Here is a 20,534-nt window from a genome sequence, read left to right as displayed (position 1 = left end):
TACATAAATGCCCATTTTCTGAAGCTGATATGGAAGGATTGCTACTCTGTTATTTGGTTATTTTTGTCATACTTTTGAAGGATGATCTCAGGCAGTGAGGCTGACAGGAGAGAGTCCGTCCATTTTGTCCATTGTTGGTGATAATGAGCACTGTTGATACAGACAATGAGTGCCATGTTAGACTGCCTTTGTGGCCTGTATTTGAGAAAACTCTAGGGCTCTTTTACTACATAGAAGCTGTCTTCAAAATGTGGTTCATAAAAACTCATTTGAGAAGATTTAGCACTGTAAAAAGGAGTGAGTGGTTTGTGTAGGATGTAGCACCCATCTTTACAGCTCAGAGCCAAAAAAGTAAATCAGTGTAAACAGTCCAAAATGCTTTGTATTGATTTCACTGAAACAAATGGCTACAATAGTTACAGACTTACATTTACATTGTGAATAGTAGTGCATAGAAGAACCTTTGAATTTGACTGAATACACATACACCCATTACTAACATGCTGGGTCCCGTAAGCAAATTCCATTGGTAAGAATGTAGATGTTGAGTGTGGAGGAGACTCTACTTGGGTATCAGTGGTATTGTGTGGGGTCGGTGGGGGTGAAGCTAAGAGAAATGTCTCTGAATCATATTTTCCTCTTTCTGCAGTAGGGGAACAGATGGGAAATCTGATGCGTCAGGCTGTTGACTCAGTGATTACATGAAAGCGTGCTGTTCAGCACGTGACCAACCTGCCCTGCCCTGCCCCTCTCTGTTAAGTCATTGACAGAGCCAACCTGCGACCTTCTGCATCCACCCATAGACTCCTGAAAACTGAGCGTATTTGCCATGGCTTGATTAGTGAATGTTTTCAGAATTATTGACGGGAAATTCAAAGAACAGCAAACTTGTTTGATTAAAAACATTGCATTTTGTTTTCTTCTTGTGGTTACTGGCTCAACCAGCTATCTGGCCAGCTTGATTTATGCAGAAAATGCCCTTTTTGTTTGAATAATGGCACAAATGTGCTGCCAGATAAAAGTGAATCTGTTAATGCTTTACTTTTCATTGGACTAATATGCATAAAGCAATGCTCAGAGGGGCCAACAGCTTTTGAAATGGTTCAGAAGATTCATAGATTATGCACACGGTTCATTGTTTACAGGGTGCCTTGTAACCAAGCTGTGCAATCACACTCAGTGCTGTATGCAATAACCATGTTCTACACGCTCCATATGCTTTAAATGCTTTAAATGCTTTAAATGCTCTACTTTCTATTTTCCCTTTGCTTGCATGACCCAACCCATAAACCAAACTGGTCACCTCTCAAACAGATCTTCCGCCCTGATTAACAGTAAACACAACCTTTTGCATTGTGAAGAGCTGAAATCTGCATTCAGCGTGAGTGTGCACCAAAGCGGTGCTTTTCGCCTCTGATGAGCGCCCACGCACGGAACCCAGCGTGTCCCGTAATTCCGGAGCGTCCCTGAAGCGCCCCAGACCGGCCGTGGTGTTTGTAACCGTCTGAGCATCTGGGGGTTTTGTAGCTGACGACGCTGAGCGGCGGTCTACAGGAAGCGCTCCTCAGCCCTCAGCCACGCGAGCTCCCCAAACGCGAGAGCAAAGCCGGTTTCCGAGAACCAAACTGCCGAGCCTGCTGTTTTGGATCAGCCTGCCTTTCGGCGTCATTATCAAGATGGTAAACAAACCGTTCTGATTCACATTCGGTGTTTTTAATTCAGGTGAGAGAAATCAAACTTAATTGCGTTTCCTGCAAACATTCAGCCATCAACGGCTTCGTTACATAACTCGCTGAGTGACAGCAGTCTATGTTTCATGTGCACTGTGGAAATAGAAGTAAAAACCGTTAAATACGACGCAGTTCCTGCTCGCAGTGACTAGCCCGGTTCGTTAATTGAACCATTCCTGGTTCAGATTGCAGGGGCAAGGCACCATGATCGTTGCACAGCGCACACAGTGAATCTGATCATCGTGCGGTTTTCATCCTCTGCAGCAGCTTGAAACGTATCTGAGAATTTCGAAGCATTGGTTTGGCACAGAAGCACAACAGTTAAGCTTGACGACTTTACTTTGCTTATGAACAACGATCAGCGCAAACACCATCTAGATAGGTGGCCTCTCCAGCGATGGCAGATGAGGGAACGTAACAAAAGCTTATATGTTTCTCTAGTCAGGTGATTTTCTCTGTCATGCGGCTTGAAAATTATTCCTTCAGGTTTCATATCCAGGGAGTGGAAGTGTAGGGACAGAAACAGCCAGGAGCAATGAGACAACTGCACTAGCCATTTAAAGTGGTGGAATATTTCAAAATTTCTGGTGACTGGGTGTGAAAATGAACCCCGTCTGGGCCAGTTCAGCACCATTAAACAAATGGACCTCTCCGTGCTGCACCATGAACTCAGACCGGCGCCCTCTGCCACATGTTTTCCTCCCAGGCTGTTTTCATGATGTAGCCCATGAAGGCACATAAGCCGCAAGGCTTAATTTCCTTCGTGAAGGTGAGGTGTTTATTGCATTAAGAAGCGCAATTACCAATTTCATCTGCATAGCACTTTTATTCTGATCCGATCCCTTGATATAATTGCATTAAATGGAGACTGGAAAGCCGTTTAGCATCCAGCCAATGGAGGCTTCCCATCCCCCTCCCCCACACTGCTTAAAACACACACTGAAGCATCACTGGCCATTCTTTACCCCAGCACATTCCCATGGAACATGGCAAGCACCCAAATTGATGTTTAATTTCACACAGGGCAGCTTTGAAAGGTCCCTGGAATGAAGCGTATTGAAATTTTGTTCATTCCCCCCAATGCATAGGCTTTATCCTTCCTCCTATAGCCAGTGGAACAATGCATTTACATTTTTATGCCTTGCGTTTCATTCTTTATCATTCCCTTAATAGCGTTTGACGTTTTAGTCACTGCAATAAAGGTGGGACCGGTCCAACTGCGCTGAGGTTTCTGCCTTTGGAATAAGGGATTTTAGTGGGAAACAATCTATAATCATATATAGAGGTGTCTGACTGTAGATTAATTCTAATTGGTAAGTGCTTTTTGATACTCATGTAAGTTATACAATCATCTAATCAGAAAATGGCAGTACATTATATAAATTGCCTTTAACTCCTGTGCAATTTGTGTAACTCTTTCCCTTTCATTTAATATTGCTCTGCTCCGATACCTCTCCCAAAGGTATGGTAAGCTCTATTATTTTTTGTCCACATTGTCCACATTTTTTTGTATTCAAGTACTTCAATTGTTCCAGTGATAAAGGGTTTTCATTTCTTGGAATATAAATGATTGTGACTTTTCAACTTAATCAAAAAAAACAGGCTGCTGTTGTGATGACCTTAGGGAAACACGTAACAGGTATTTGTTTAGAATGTTGACCACTCACGCTTTACAGCCTCATATTGTCTGGTCACCACCTGTCCATCATCTAGCTGCTGCTGTTAAATTATAAATGTGATCCACCTGTGATGTCCTCTCAGTCGTGCTGAGGCACTCATTCTGCACCGGCGGGGACAGACTGCTTGTAATCAGCGGGCTGATTCCATTAAACCATCCTTGAAGTGACTTTGGTCACAAGTAAACAATCACTTGTGAAGTACTTATTTAGTATGCATCATTATGTATTTTCCCCCTACGGGAAGGGAGCGGCATTCAGTTCGAGTAGGGATGTGTTTTCTTTCGCTTGGCTGATTTTCATATGTATTTAAACAGTGGCGTAGCACTCTCTGATGATGTTGGAGTGGATGCGGGATCTTGACAGCAGAGAAAGAGGGAGATATGGGAAAGAAGAGTAGCTGAGCGAAGTTTGGAGGGGGGGCTTGACCCCCTTGTGCGAAGTCGTTGATACCAGGGGTGTGATTAATTCAGTATCATATTTCAACCCACACCAAATTGGCATATAGGAACATCAGCAGTAGTTACTGTGGTGGCATTGTTATGGCTAAATACGGTGCACACCACAGAGAAGAAAATTTTTATAGGTTTTTGTTTAGTTTAGGTTTAAATATTGAGACATTATTTCTGCATACGACATTTTGTAATTTAATGATCTTGCAGCTGACAGCCTTGCCAGCCGTTTTAGCTGCTGAATTTTGTGGGGGTGAGCAGACACCCACCCACCTAGCAGGGTCTAGCAGGATTACATGGAATAATAAGGTCACTCAGGTATGACGGCGCTAACCCGTTCAGTGCTTTGAAGGTAAGGAGTTCAATTTTGAAGTCTACTCGTTAAGGGGAGGAGGCGAGGAGAAGCTGGGGCAGGTGATACATTGTGAAAATTATATTCGGTAAAGTCCTCAGCGCAGCATTCTGGTCTAATTGGAGAGTGGACAAAGTAGTACTCTTAGTGCCAGTCAGAAAGGCACCGCGAAAATCCAGCCTGGAGGACAATGGCGGGAACGACCTTTTCCCTCACCTTCAAGAACTTAGAAACAAGCTGGATTCATAGTGTTTCTAAGGTGAAAAAGGGGTGCTCTGAATATCTGGCTTTGATATTATAGCTGATCTCTACCATGTGCCTTCAGAGTTCAGACAGGCCATCCTCGTTTTGGGTGAACTGTGTCATCTTAACGCAGAGTCACCAGTGATTAAGAGGAGTGACGACCGTTTTGTCAGAGTTTATTTGTAGTTGTCTTCATCTGGTTTGATGTAAAACTGCATATAATCTGCATTGCCGTGGAAACTGACACCATGACTGCACTCACAGGAGCTGGTTCTGTACTATGGTCTGGGTGAAAGCTTCATTGGAATATTGAATAAATATCATGAGAACTCGATATCTGTGAGTATTTGTTGTGTCATCACTTTTTCAACCATTTTTGAATGGAAGGGAAGACTAGAAATAGGTCTGTAACTCTCAAAGGTTGCTTGCATCTCGATTTGGCGTTTCAAGTTACAGCTTCAATTGCAGCCATTTGGAAAGAATCAGGCACATACCCCGTGGAAAATACAGAGTGGGTAGCAGTTCGTACAAGCTTTGTGGGAGTAGGATCAGTTATTTTTGTTATGTCAGACTGATCTGTTAAAGAGAGACTCTAAAGATTGCTTTGGCCTAGCAGAGTGAGAGGTGGTGGTGTCTAGAATGTGTGCTGCATTTACAGTAATAGATGCCTTTGTTTTGTGTTATTTTTAATGCCCTGCAAATGTAGTTGAAAGGGGCATTGATTTCAGACTGTTGCTTTCATGATTCCATCATTCAATTTTGTCATCACAAAAGTGTTCTCTGGTCAATAACATGGCCAAATATGAATCGATTTTGATTAAATTTTACACACGTGCCATCCTCATTGTTCCCCAAATTTCACGTGGATTTCAGGTCACAGGGTCAAAGGGCAAGGTCACATAGGCCTCCGATGCAGTTGTTCAAGTAAGCTGAAGGAACAGCATACCCCTTTTTAGCTAAAGTCTGTCACAGCAAATCCCAGAAATCCCAAAAAATTTAGAAAATTTAGAAATCCCAAAAAAGTCCCACAACCCCTGTTTGAGTGTGTGTGTGAGTGTGAGAGTTTATTCACGAGGGTTTATTCCTCCCCAATCCAGGATTTTGTTTTTTTTCTGTTATAATAGTGGAATTCGGCCACTTCAAAGTGTCGAGCACATGTTGTGTCACCTCATCAATGTGGTATTAACTAAAAGTTAAAAAGCGTTCACATGGTTTGGAGAGGGAAAAAAAGGGGCAAAATCTCATTCCAGGCTCCTCTCCGAAACGAACCGTATGATCTGTTTTGAGAATGCACAATTAAACTGCACCCCGCAGCATTGACAGAGGCTCGTTCCAGGCCGGCTGCTGAAGACGGCGTTCGCGCCGAGGCAGAGCGCGCGCGATGCTCACGGTCCCTGCGAGGTTACCGAGCCACTCTCCAGCACGCTAATCAGAGCTCCGTCCCGCCAGCGCGGGAGCGCTGCGGAGGCAGCTGGTAATCTTCCCGGATCAGGTTGCTCGGAGGGGGAGCGAGCCCATCGGCACCTGCCCTGTGGTAATTCAGCCCCTGTCTGCCCGCATTACGGCGGCCGGCGCTCCTCACCACCCTCAGCCTTGAATTTGTGGCACCTCGCTGCAGACATTAATGAGCGCGGCGCTCGGCATCACAAGAGCGATAGTGTTGCTATTTGGAATATAAATGAACCGGTCCTCGCCATTGGCTCAGTTTTGAGAGGGGAGGGGGGCTTCCTCCTCCTCCTCGCTCTCTCACTCCCCTTCCCTCTGCCTCTTTCTCTCTCTCTCTCTCACTCGCTCTCTCACTCCCCTTCCCTCTGCCTCTCTCTCTGTCTCTCTCTCTCTCTGTCTCTCTCTCTCTCTCTCTCTCTCTCGCTCGCTCTTTGTAACTCACAGTCACTGACGTGTGGCTTCCTCTGGAACTATCAGTCTGAATCAAAATACCAGCGTGGAGATGCTGGAAAAGGCAGCACCGGAGCTTTGAAGGCGAGGACGCTGTCTGTGATCGTCGCCTCCTCTGGTTGCCGTAGCCTCAGCGAGAGCCCCTTCACAAGGCTGTGACAGGCGCAGGAAAGGGTTAGGGCAAGGCTGGGACGGGCGGTACCAACACCTCTCTGATAGTTACCCCCTAGCGTGCTCGGAGCCTTAAGCGCGGAGATGATCGGAGTCAACAGCGTCCAGGGGACCAGCAAGGTCCGGATGCGGGCTAGCGGGTCCGTCAAGTACGGGAGGGAGGAGTCCGTGCGCCGGCAGCCTCAGCACCGCTCCAAGTCTCTCAAAGTGTCCAATTCCTCCGAGTTCTCGTCCGGACAGCCGAAAAAGGACAAGGTAAAGGATCGGTTCTGACAGTCGGTGAATGAAAAACATCAATCCATTACGGGGGCTTTTTGGCTGGAGCCACTGGTTTGAGATTAGATTCTTATCGAATCGGGATCCTGTTTGCAGTGTGCATATGCTGGGATGGAGCTGTTGTCTTAAGAATATACAAACGAAAAAGGGGAGTTTCCTGCCATGTACTTGTAGTCAAGGTGTTCTAAATGACATTGTCTTAATTAGTTTGCAGCATTTTACAACTTGTGTTGCAGTTACTTGGCTGACTGTTTTTGCCTTTTACCAGCAGCATGATGAAAGTGTGGTGATATTTCACCATATTATTTATTTTGGGAGCGCTGTCCAGTGAATAACCACTTGTTAGTGTAGGGAAAATTGCTCATTATCATTACTGAACCCATACATTGTCTGCAGCACCTTCCTATGTAAGTATCACTCTGAACCGAGTGCTGCATTTTGCTCTAGTTTAAGCTGCTTTGTTTTGTGGGAATTTCACTTTGCCAGATGAAGCATGCAGCGTCGGGCTCTTCGATGTGATCTATGGCTTTGATACTTTCCTTTTCCCCCCTCCTTAGCCTGGCTCCTAAAGGGAAGCGTTGCTGTTAGCCTGGGCGCGTCTAATGCCATGCGTTTGAAACATCGATAATGCCGTCACCTCGCCCCCAGCTGTCAATTTCTTTTCTCTTTAATGCACTGGTGATTGAAACCAAAGACCCTGTGGTGCAATTTCTGTCGGCTTCTCCTGCAAACAAGTGAAGCCCTTGCTCCCCCCTCCCCTCTATTAATAGCAATAGCCAGTGTGACTAGTCTCTCTCAAGCTTGGTCCTGCTGTGAAAGTATGCAAGTACGCACACGCTTGTGTGTGTATATGTGTATATATATATATATATATATATATATATATAAATATATATATAGGTATATATATGTGTGTGTGTGTGTGTGTGTGTATACGTACGTGTGTGTGTGTGTGTGTGTGTGTGCTTGTGTGTGAGTGTGTCTGCTGCAGTAAATCTATTTCCTTCTGCCTGAAAACAGCCCATTCATACAGTGGCTGGTTGCTTTTTGTTGGTGTTTTTTTTTTTTTTTTTAATCCGTATTTCTTGCAAAAGGGGATGGAACTGTGTAATTATGCCAGCCAACGGCAAGTATGATCTTTCAGGATGTTGGGGAAGGTGTGAATGGTTATTCGATGGTGTAACGCAGTCAGCTGTGTGTGAACGCTCATCCACCAGTTGGCTTTAAGTTTTAAGGTTGTGTCGTGGAATATTGCGTTTTATACTATGGCCTTGGTTAGGAATCTCTGGCAGGCGTGTGATGTTCGGCTGTGTTCCTGCCACACGCTTTCTTACATTAGTAATTTCAGTGGTGCTGATGTCAGTATGTAAGTCCACTGGACGAGAAAGCACGACAAATGCATGCCTTACTGATTTCCTTTGGCACGTGAAAAAGCTACACCTTCCATTTTTGCTCAAGCACCTGTGCTCTGACTCCTGCAAACAGGTACACCTGCCGTGTTCACTGAACTTGCATTGATCCCAAATTCTTAATTACTATTACATGAATCATTTGGCGCCCTATCTCAAATAGAGCTGATCCACTTGTATTTTCGATTCTTGCTGGAGTTATTTACTCTCAGCCAAACACTGAGTAAGCCACAGCCTACAACTAATAGACTAAGAACTAGCTAAGTAGATTACATTCTGAGGAGTCCATTTTAAAAGCAAGACAGACTGAATGTGGTTTTTAGGAATTATTATACAAGTGTTTATTTTGTGTCTCAGTTTTTTCATTAGGAGATGAAACATTTAGTCTGCAGAGATTGTTCATGACTGCATTTGTAATCATAATGCTTTGTATTTCACAGTTGCAAAGCAACAGCAAATGGCCTCAGATGTTATCTTGCTGCCATTTTTAAGATATATGGGAGTGAGGAAAAAATTTCTCTTCTAGTGTGCAATGATAGGATTTTTCTTTAGAGAAAACAGATGGAACATTGATCTTTAAGTTATATTTAAGATAAATATTTGGGATAGAATGTGGAAGAGTTTGCCCAGTAAGATAGTCAAGGAGGAGCTGCAACAGGCAATAGTGTTCAGTCACGTAGCAAATGGAACAGCAAGGGTGTTGGGCAGCCGTTGCACACTCTAGGAACAGCGTTTTGTGTGAGGGTGGCCTCCTGCTGAAAAAAGAATCAGCTCTCACTGGAGCACTCTGATAATCAATCAATCAGGTGAAAGTGAGATGTGTCACATCTCCTTTGTAAGATGGAAGGCACCCTCTGCCAGCAGGACACAGCTAAGCAGGAACACCAAATGCTTGGGGAAATGTCAAAACACCGAAGATGATTGCAGTATGAAACACGTTATCCTTGATGAATCATGAATTCAGGTAGCTCAAGAGTGTGTACCTACAGTAGCTAGTTAGAACAGAAGCACACGTCAGAATCTTGGGTGTAAATTTGCTACACGATGATGTAATGGAATGCAGTGGACCAATGTGTGAATATTAAGACACAGCACTGCATGTGGTGTATGTGTGTCTCTTCTGGTTTGGTCTGTTGTCCAAATATCTTGCCCTGTGCTAAAATCATCACTCCAGGAGTGCTGTAAATGTGTCAGGAAAGCCCAACCTGCTTTGTACCACGTAGCCCTCATTCTCTTTGTTGACTTCATTTATTAAAAAAGGCCTTTGATATTTAGAACAGAAAGGCAAGCATTAAAAATGTATGCTCTTGCCACTCCTGCCAAATGAAGTAATGACATCAAAGACATGGCAAGTTTAACACGCTACCACTCCTTTCCCAGTACATACAAACTATACCAGTAGAAGCAGTAAACATTGCATTCAGGTTTTCCAGCAGTTCAGATACCATACAAACGTCCCCCTGCTATGTAGTCCACTGTTTTCCTTGCCGCCATGTTTGCGTGTTAATACTTAAATTTCACGACTGAACTTATTTATGCATAATTAATGTTTGTCTGGTAGCACGGGAGAGTCAAACTCATATTCGTTTGATTTGATTTCCATTTCACAAGTGCAAGCAGGCTTTTTCACTGCACTGCTGTGGCACTGCGTTTTGTAAATCTTAAGCCCGAGTATAAAACAGCAATAGCATCTACATGTACATTTGCTTAAGGGCGTTACTTTTTCCTGATTCGTTTTCTTAGTTGCGTTATCATCTTCCAGCCACAGGGTGGTGATCAAGTCAACTTCAAGGCGATGTTTGGTTTGCTTCCTTGTGTAAAGATTGCCTTCGACTTCGGTGTCATGTTTTTCCCATCGCCAGTTGTTCTTTCGTGTTTAGTTTCACCATTTAAATTCCCACTGGTGGGCTGAATTGTGTTTCATTGACCACTCTACCTTCTGTTCTGTACACACAATTAATAACGTTGTGTCAGAAGCACTTCGTTACCCAGAATGCAGTGTATGTCTCGATTTGTATGATTGATAGTGAACCATATGTTGATGTGCAAGGAAGTAATTTAGCTCAAGTGCACCACTTTGACCAATTTAGTGTCAGAATTTGGACTGAAAGATCGAAAAAGGCCTGTAGCCCCTTCTGGTTATTAGGCTTACGGTATGTCGTCACCGTAAGTCACTGATTTATGTCATCTGCACATCTATTCTTAACACATACAGACAGCTAAGAAGTTGGTATGCCAAAATCTTGAATGTTGACAGGAGGAATTCCTGCTTATTTTCCTACAGTATGAAATGCTTACACAAAGATCACGCTTGCATTTAATGATGGTTCCCATGTATGCCTGTGTATATGATATACAAACAGAAATGCTGTTTAACATTTTATTTTTGCCGGCCTACTGTAGGTTTTTATTCACCTTAGCAGCTAGGACTGCTCGCGCTGCTCACTCTGAGTCTTTGCAGGCTCTAAATTCTGACACACCCTTTTGACGTTTCAGCCACAGAACAGAGGCAGCCATAGTGGTGTTTTCTCACAATGGCACCGTCTCCTTTTCCTCTCTCTGGTGGCATTGTCACCAAGGGAGTCTGCTGTAGATCTGCCGACAGCTGGACACCTTCCCTGGCAATGTTGCGCTGTTGTGAGCTTGAGTGTTTGACAGCATGTGTCTGATGTGTCATCAGTATATCAAACAAAGGGGCTGTGTCTTATCAAACCGAAGAAGGGTTCGATACGAGCACATTATGCACATCACATTGACTTGCAGCCAGCTGTTACTTCTTGGATGGGACTGGTAGTTTCTACTGATCAATTGATCAATATTAGCTTTATTTCAAGGGTGTTTATGTGTGCATGATTTCATGTCTGAATAGAATGCCTATTGTTTAGACATAAATCTGTATCTTTGAATAAAAAAAGTATTAGAAGCACAACGGACAATGTGGTACGCTATAATAAATGTCAAATGACAAACCATATGCATTGAATATCTTCACTCCAAGTGTCTTTTGATGTTCAGTGTTTTGACATAAAATTTTTCTTTAGTCTTTTATGGGGTCCAGTGAAGAGGGTACCTTTAATATCCCATACAAGCAGCACTTGAGCATGCTGTCAGTAGCAACCAGTGTATATAGTTGTCAAATGGCAAATTTTAAGGAGTAACATGCACTTACGTCTTTTATTGTCTATGTCTCCACAGGCCTTGTACAATTCAATCAAAAACGAGAAGCTGGAATGGGCAATGTGAGTATACATTTCATTTTGGTTTACTTGTACGTTGTAGGAATAGTAGCAACACGTTTTTTGTTTCGTCGCTTGCTTGTTTGTCTGTTTTGTATTTATGAGTTTATAAATGAAGCAGATTTAACTTGCAGACTTACAGTGAGGCATATTTGTACAAATACAAACAATACTTCTGTAAATGCTGTTGAGTGTTGCTGGCATTTTGGATCTGGCTTAATGTGTATCCTTATCTTCATATTCTTCAGCAGGAAGAATATCGCCTTCAGTTCCCTTGCTTTCTGAGTGATGATGTTAAGCTTCACTGCTGAAACAACCCATTGATTACATCATACTCTAATTAAGATGTTCCTTCCAATACATTAATACTGTTAACACTAATCCAGTACAAGTGCAGATTTTGATGCCTCTTTTCAATATGCTTCTTTTTTACTGCTCTGTGAAAACAGTGCCATCAGTCATTGACGTGTGACACGTGATCGGTATTTTGAAAACAATTTTGATGTCAAAGCCTCAATTTTACTGCCCTGGCAGTCTCATAATGTTATGCAATTTGCTCCATATCGTTACTAGGGATGTAGCATCAGTTTGTATTGATGCATCAATCCAAAAGCAACGATACAGCTGTACTGATGTTGTATGAGCAAATTGATCCATACCATTATTTATTTACTTGTTTTCATTCATATTAATGCAGCAGGATGAAACTAGAGCACTTGCAACAATCTTAGTTATCTTTGAATGTTGTTATTTCAATGGCTTATAATGAACTAATGCTTATATACTACATTTATACATTACATTTACTTAAAACCACAGAATGGCTTTAAAGTTGTGTTGAATCACATTGTATTAAAACGTATCATATGAAATCATATTCCATCATATCAAAAAGAATTCTTACATAAATTTCAATATATCATTTCATTGCTTGGGTGTCAGTATTGCATCATTGTCAAGAGATTTAAAGCCCTAATCGTTATATTGTTTACTTATTGAAAATACACTCTTTTGGCTTTTATAACAAGTTTTAATCTATTAATTTAGTTTAATTATTCCAATTGCTGAGTACCTCCATTCCTGTTGCCAGGGTGGAGTGGCACACTCCCCCAGAGAATGGACCTCCATACACTGAGGTTGAGGTTGAGGTTCTTCATCTCTGCTACAATGCCCCCCAGTATCTCTGTGTCAGGTTCTAAAGATTTAAAACTTCTCTGGAGCACAGTGGCACTGTCCCCTACACACGAGACCTCAGTCCTGATGTGCTCCGCAGAATATCCAGGAGGACGCTGGAAGAGACCAGCCTGAAAACAGTGTTCTACAGCAAAGTATACGCCTCCCCATACGAGAGGGCACGAGGGTCCTCCGCAGTTTGCACGCAACGTTAGTCTCGATCTGCCCTGCGGCATAGCCGAGAACATAGCCCAACATAACCCTCTAACTGACGAAGGAGAGAGACCAGCGCTTCACCCCGCAATCATTTCATTTGCTGTCCTTTCCGCGAAGACAAGTAACCAGAAAAGAGAGGCAGCACATCACAAGACATTCACATGACTGCTTCAGCGTCTCAAAGGGCAGGTCTGAAATATGGAATCTGAGCTTATTAATAATCTCTGGTGCAAACGACTTCCATTTCGTTATCCTTGACGTCCATTGTTTGCCTTGTAGGCAATGAAAAACACATTTCTGCCAATCGGTGCTGAAGTTAATTATCTGGTTGGTGGCAGATGGATTGCAAATGCACTCTGAAAATATCAACTAGTTAAATGGTGCAAAGAAATATGGTGGCAATTATATGCTGATTAAATTATTTTTGCAGCAGCACAGAAGGGCATGCGCTCATGTTTTTTTATTATTATCTATGTTCATTCAATGGATTTCTGTCCTCTCAACAAACTCCTTGTTTGTGTCTTTTGCAGTTTGGTCTAAAAAATGCAAAACCAAAGCTGTACACCTTTGTAACTTCCTTGTAAGACCATAAAACCGTTATATGAATAACAGCTATAGGACTGAATATAGGTACCCTGAAAATTGTACAGTTTGTCACAATCAAAATTGAAGTCTTTTGAAAGGTTATTCTACCTCTGAAATTTGCCTAACGAGATAAATAAATATTCACTGCCAGGTTCACTACTGAAATTGTGAACATTTGTTTTTCTTCCCTGCAAATGACACTGGAGGGAAAAAAAAGTCTACAAGAATGAATAACTAACATATCTGAGAAATGCTCTTTTTGCAATACATGTTTCCTGTGTGTTTCTAAGGGAAGTCCAGCTTTGAAAGACCCACTCCATTTTCGATTTATGCAGTCATAGCTTTTCATAAAAACAACAAATGCAATGTCATTTTTTTGTTGTTACAGCTGCAGAATAATGTTTCAAAAGGGGAAAAAAAGCATGCTTATTTAAAACTCTAATTAGCACTGAGCGTGTGTCCGTGCGTGTGTGCTTTCCGAAGCACAATGATTGGATAGGTGACAGTTTAGGCATGGGCTGTAATTAGCATCAGAAAAGCATCACATTAGAGTGACAATCTGTCGCGCGGATAACGATTATAACGAGAGAGGCTGTCCCATTGTGCTGTAGGTAATCGACAAAATTACAGCCCACAAATGTCACCCCTCTCACTGGGACTACAGGCCAGTCGCGGCGTGAAAGGCCCTGGTCACCCAGTGTCACCACTCGTTTGTTTGGGTCATAATTAGTTTGCGTTTTAACGCGGCTGCGGGACAGGTTGGAATGAAGGGCCTCCTGTATTATTTCGTAACGCATCATGCTTTTGCTTTGCAGAGCAGACTTATCCAGAGCAACTCCAAAAACCTCGCATATCCATTTCTAGAGCTGGATGTTTTCCGAATCATCCGGATTTAATACCAGCGGTGCCAGGGAATTCAGTCAATCAAGTCTTGGAGTTACAAGCCCTGCTCTCTACCACTACACACCATGCTGATAGTTAATTCTTAACAAATACTTAACTGAAGACACTAAACGCACTCAGTCCTACTGAGTGTTTTATGAAAGTGTGTTAACAGACAACATTTGGCGAAAAAAAAAAAAAAAAAATGATTTGATTTTATTGATCTCATCTTTATCCTGTCACTGCATTTATTCCTGCTGTATTACACAAATGACTTTTCTGAATTCCCCAGGGGATTCGGATTGATGCCAGACCAAAAGCCATCGTGAGCTGCAGTGCTGATGGCTGTATCATTCACGGCACAGGCACATTAAGACCCTGAGCATGTTTTTCACAGTACGCCGAGGTTATATGGAACATTAAAGATTTCATGTGGATGAATGCGGGATGGAAAACGGACATGGAAATTGCATTTTGGTAACGAAGTGATAGAAGACATTCATGTTTTTTTTTTTTTTTTTCATCAGAATACTTTGGTTGCTCAAATTTGTTTCCTTTCACAGCCACTAGAATCTGTCATGCCGGGGTTAGAAATGTGACAAGAATAATAACTGTTCTCGGCGAGAGCCATCATGGCTACACAGCAGTCCTAACTATCTTGTAGTCAAAATGGCTGCTGGTTTGTGCACTGCTATTGTATCGTTCCTTGAAATAATAAATCAAGCTCATGCATAAGCAGTGAAATTCAATAGAGGGGTCAGTTACCCTTGTGGGTTGTGTAACTGCTTGGAATGCTTATGACACAGTGAGAACACCAGGAGAGGTGTCTAAATAGAACGCTGCTTCTGCATCTATATGAAATACACAGAAGTCAGGCTTTTCTGCTGGGCATTTGAAAGGAAGGGTTCACTCTCCCATCCCTGGGCAGAGCTGCTGCATAGCAAACTTTAAATACGGAATGCTTCGGTATAAGCATTGCATTTTGTAAGATCTTTCCTATTTGAAGTTTTAGAGATCCATTGCAGAGGGATTGTAGCTCTCGGAGAAGTGCATTAGTTAGCCGTTCTCCACAGAGATTTCTGGATTCCATTAATCTTCATATCTTCAATACTTGATTGAATTCCTTATTCAGCGTGAAGTCTAATCAGCTGTTAATTTCAGATTGCCCATCCCATAAAGACCAGAATTACTCTGCATTGATCTGCAGCATCATCTACAATCATTTTAATTAAGCAGATTCAATTTGAGGTGCTTTTACTGAGGAGGTGACCAGTCTCGTCATTGAGGGCTACAAGCTGGAAGGTGTTCTGGCTGTAAATGATCAGCGGAGGGGCTGATATATCGATTAAATTGCAGTTCATTTCAGATGAGTTCAAGCCACATTCCAATTACTGGAAGTGTGAATGCGGTCATGTGGAAGCAAAACGTGTAGGCACTCAGCCCTGCCACTCTGTGTCTGGAGTGTCAGGGTGCCTTTTGGTGTTTGCTCCATCTAAACCCTTCCCCTGCTGAATGTGATCAATAAGAAGGCTTCCTCAAATTGTTAGGCCATCTGCCCTGTTGTTAAAAATAGGTAGCAAAGTCTCATCATCCCTTTAAAAGTCCATTCCTGCACATTTTTAGGATCGTTAGTCTACTGATGCAAATAATAGATAATGTGACGGTCACCTCACAGTGACAGGGTTCCTGGGACATGAAATTATCAGCAACTGTCATTTGAATTGTGGGTTTGTACATTTACCCTCATGTTACAACTCAATCACAACAAAGTGATGAGTTTCTTTACAGCCAGCAAAGCAGGGCTTACATAAACTGTGAAAAGGAATACATATAACAAAAGGAGTTTTTAAATGGTTTTATTGTTTGAGATAAACCCACTGAATACGCTTTGCCTTTGTGGTCTCTTTTCAGTTGCTGAGAACAATGTAATACGAGCGTATGACAGCAGCGATGCAATTTGAAGCATGCTCATGATAATATACTGTAACAAGGACTGTGTTTCTACAAATTATGTTTAGGATATTTGAATATGATGAGTATATATTCCCAGCGCATCTACACTGACAGTTCCAATGGACTTTGCATCGCATTGCTGTAAGAGGTGTTGGACATTCCCTCCAGTATGCATACTTTATCATGATGTGATAATAGATGGCCATCCTACAGTACCATTTATGAGTCTTGCAGTATGTCCAAAGCCATAACCTACTACCGCATGTAAGAAAAGGCTAACCTTTTAACCTTGTCTTATAAGAGAAAAGGTTGGGGTAGACACTTTGGGCTAAGTCTTCTTATGTCCAGTGAGCAATATGCAGTATGCATCTTTTCTGTAAAATGCTTATACTTTAATGATACGCTTTTAAGGAAAAGTAATTATTTCCAACTAAAGATAGTATAATGCCTCTCAACATGATTACTGTGTGATATATACTAATTATAGTAAAGCAGTGGAGTGGAGCAAGATTAAAGTATTTTTCCACCATACGGTATGGACAAAAATTGCCTGTTCTGTGTGCAACAAGCAGAACATGCTTTGCTAAGGTGTATGCTCCCGCAGGCTAATTTGCTAATTACAAAACACAACTGTAGCATGATGGAAACCAAGATCCTCCTTTTAAAATATGGCTTTCCAGAAACCAGCGCTAATTTGCCTTTTAAATCAAAACATTGTCTTCTTAATAGGGTCTTGAAGTGGAAGGAATATTAGTATAAGCCAAGTTGAGGAAAACAAAATTCTCCTTTAACATACATATGTGTGTGTGTATACAATCCTATACTCTATGATTTTATTATCCTAAACTCTACTACATATAGGCATTGCTTGAAAACCAAAGTCATAATAGTGTCTAGCATTGTTTTCACCACATTGATCAACTGAACAGTATGATACTGATATTGATGTGTGGATATGTACAGTAATGATATGTGGTTAATGTTGTGCTCTTTACTCTTGGGTCTTTGTGAATTACCTGAATGCTGTGCTGTTATGGGGAAAAAAGGCTGTCTGGACTCCTTTCATAGTAATGTCAAAATCCTACCAGTTAATTCTGTTTAGGAATCGGAAAATGTCACAATATGACAGCATCTGCCTCCAGCATTGTGAAAAAAAAACCTAAATGACAGCAAGCATTATGAATACACCCCTTTGTATTCCAGGTGCTCACATCCTGCACATTCATACAGTTTGGTGCAAGGGCATTAGGGTCGACATGAGAGAATGATGCAGACTACTTTTATAGGTTATAGACAATGTCATATATTTTTTGTGAGCTACGCTTTTAACACTTCCCGTTCCTACGGCTGTTAAACAGCTTTACAAGCTTCTCAGCTGCCATTATATTACATTTTCTGATAAGCTGTTCATTTAGGATTTTTACAAGCCACACCAACAGATGGTGGCAGAGTTTGAATGAAGGCATTTATATGTTTACTGGTACAGCTAATCAGCATATGGCTGGATCTGAGACCTGAGGTGTAACAGCACAGCATGTGCACACTGATGGTGAAGAACTGTTTTCATTTAAACCTTTCTGCAGTGGAGTTTTACATTCTCCATTTGTACGCATACAGGGTGCAAAGCACAAAATGGCGCCCCCTGATATCATAAATTACATGTACACAATACTAGCCAAAACCATTTCATCCACGTGTGTGTGTGTGTGTATGTATATTTGAATATATTTTAAATATGTGCTATAGCGCCTCTTAAAAGACCTGTTTCTGAATCAGATATCATTGCCAGTGTCCAGAAATCCATTTTGCTACTGGTTTGAATGAACTGTTTGTTGAAAATAAAGGTAAACTGCCAAGCCAGGAGAAAAAGAAAATAAATTGCAGAGAACATAAAGTTCAGTGAAAACAAAAATGTTGTGTGATTCCTTTCTGAGTGGGAACAAAGGAACAATTGGAAGGTATTTGATTTTATTAGGTGTTTGTTCCTGTGTTCAATCATCCTGTGTTCAATCATCTCTTACTTGGTGGTGCAGGTAGATGTTTCATCTGGCTTGTCTTCTCCTCTGGTCCTATCAGTGTCCAAAGATATATTTGCTTTCATGTTCATTTCATACCAGTCAGTTGCAGCCTCTGTGTTTGAGTTTGCACGCAGTGTTGCAGGCCAGCCATTTAATTCACAGAATTGATCTTCCTTCAAAAGCCCTTGCCTCGCCTTCAATCGCCATGGGGGAAAATTTCCTTTGAAATATTCCCCAGTCTGAGCTCTGGCAGGGGCTTGGTTTCCATTGGTTTCCATATCTTCTGTCTCAATGGACTGATCATTGTGAGGTCACTCCAGGCACAGAATTAAAATGTCACATTCACTATTGTTTACGCCACGCAAATGTGATGGTGGCCTTTAATTTTTAGCTCTTGTGTTTGAAATGGACTTTGCGTTTTCAAGAAGCCCCACACATTGTTTTAAGCCTTTCCCTTTCCTTTCAAGATCTTTAGTTACATCATCAAGCATAATTATTCCACAATGTGAATTTTGAAGGTACATTTTTTGTGTAATGAAGGCATTGATTGTGCTGTTAATGTGCTCAGTAATTTTTGAGCTGTCAGGGTACAGTGCTGAAGGTTACATTAGCACAATCTGTGTTTGTCACTTACTTACGCTGCTTATGTTACTGTGAGATCGAACCAGCTGTATAGTAGCACAGATATTCTCTCCTCACTCATTACTCCTTTCCACACCTAGTCTGTTTGCACAGACGTGGCATGTTTGATCAGAAGATCTGTGCAGCTGCAGTTTGATGCATGTTTTGTTTTGGTGTTTTTGCGTGGACGGTTATTGAATGATAGTTTTGATGCTTTTGTTTGTGTTAGTAGTAGCAGTGCAGTGCCATGGAGAAGAGCATAGTACTCTGGCCCTGAGAGTCTCAGGTTCAAACCTCTGTTTAGGCCGCCGCTGTTGACACCTTACTTACACGTTGTATGATACTGTACCTCAGTTGCTCCAGTCAAAATGCATCCAAATGAATGGGTAGTGGTGTGTAAAATTGCAATCATTGTAAACAAGTTGCTCTGGACATCAGCATCTGCTTGGCAGGTATTTGCTGTTGATAATAATGTTACGCTCTACATAAATGTTGCACAGCTAAATGCTGCAAGCTGCCAAAACACAGCCTTTCTTATCATTTCTGGTGCTCTGCTGGTGCTCATCAAGGCAGACACCTGAGGACCAGCGGTGGATGGTGTCACAGCTGTAGCCTCGAGGCTAGAGCGTCACAAAAATGACCAGAAGCAGCGGAGACGGAGAACTCCCTTGACAGGGTGAAAAGGATATCAGCCGGTGTGCCTTCTTCTCGAAGGTGCCTCTGACAGGAGAATGCCGCGAAATGTGTCCCTCCACTCCTGTTTGGATTAAAGCCAGCGGACACTGAGTGTAAGGAGCCAGTTGACAAAGAGACAGCAGACATGGAGCAAGGCAGGAGAGAGGGTGATCAAGGGAAGGACAAATTTGACTGGACCAATATGGGACATCTTGGTTATGCTAAACTGTAAACAAGTAACCGTTCTGCCCTCTTGGTTTTGATTTAACCAACTGAGCAGTGGCAAATTGAGTATTTGGGGGGGCTTTAGATTGTATTTTTATGTTTTGTTTAGATTTTAAGCATTTTACATTTGCATTTAGTAAATCTCGTCATCTCTCATTAGTTATAATAATGCTTGGTATGACCTGAGAAGACTGCTAACATTTTACCTTGGAGGACAAAGCGTATAGGCCTAATCGGAACCTCAAATAGAACGGTACACATTGTAATAATAATTAAGGATAATGGGTTGCCTTTGTATAGTCACTTTCACGGATAACAAAAGTGCTTTACAGTGAAGGGTAGGAGTGACTCACCTCAAACACCACTTATGAGTAGCACCCATCTAGGTGATGCATGGCAGCCATTTTGCACCACACATCAACTAAAGTAAAGGAGGATGGATATATTTTTGCCATTTAAACCAGGGAATTATGAGAAGGCCTGACTGAAAAGTCAGATTAGAAGTCTGTCTAGGACACAGGGGAGCTCTTAACAATAAGTTGCATAAACAGTCTGTCTATAATGATACAATATTGTACAACATGTTGCACAAGGTCCCGATATATTGTGTTCTTCACACATTTTTTAACATGACTTCACTCTGACCCCAGAGAGAGGCATTGGCGTCTGCTCAGATTCCTTTTTTTTTCTAAAACAGCTGCTGGTCCTTAATAAGGGTTTTGCCTTGTGTACTGTGGATGCTGTT

The 20,534-nt window shown here is 42.0% G+C and overlaps 1 protein-coding gene across 2 annotated transcripts in view; it reads left to right on the top strand.

Annotated features, from left to right (window-relative positions):
* psd3l (pleckstrin and Sec7 domain containing 3, like) overlaps positions 1-20,534 on the top strand; it is a 142,017-nt gene that overhangs the window by 97,046 nt on the left and 24,437 nt on the right. For both annotated transcript variants that reach the window (XM_036529811.1, XM_036529812.1), the window contains one exon: positions 11,401-11,444. In XM_036529811.1, coding sequence (XP_036385704.1) covers positions 11,401-11,444 — 44 coding nt within the window. The remainder of the gene's footprint in view (positions 1-11,400; positions 11,445-20,534) is intronic.

The sequence above is a fragment of the Megalops cyprinoides genome, chromosome 5, assembly GCF_013368585.1.
Source record: "Megalops cyprinoides isolate fMegCyp1 chromosome 5, fMegCyp1.pri, whole genome shotgun sequence".
NCBI lineage: Eukaryota > Metazoa > Chordata > Actinopteri > Elopiformes > Megalopidae > Megalops > Megalops cyprinoides.
The sequence above is the reverse complement of the archived record's forward strand: the minus strand, read 5'-3'. Positions and strand labels throughout refer to the sequence as shown.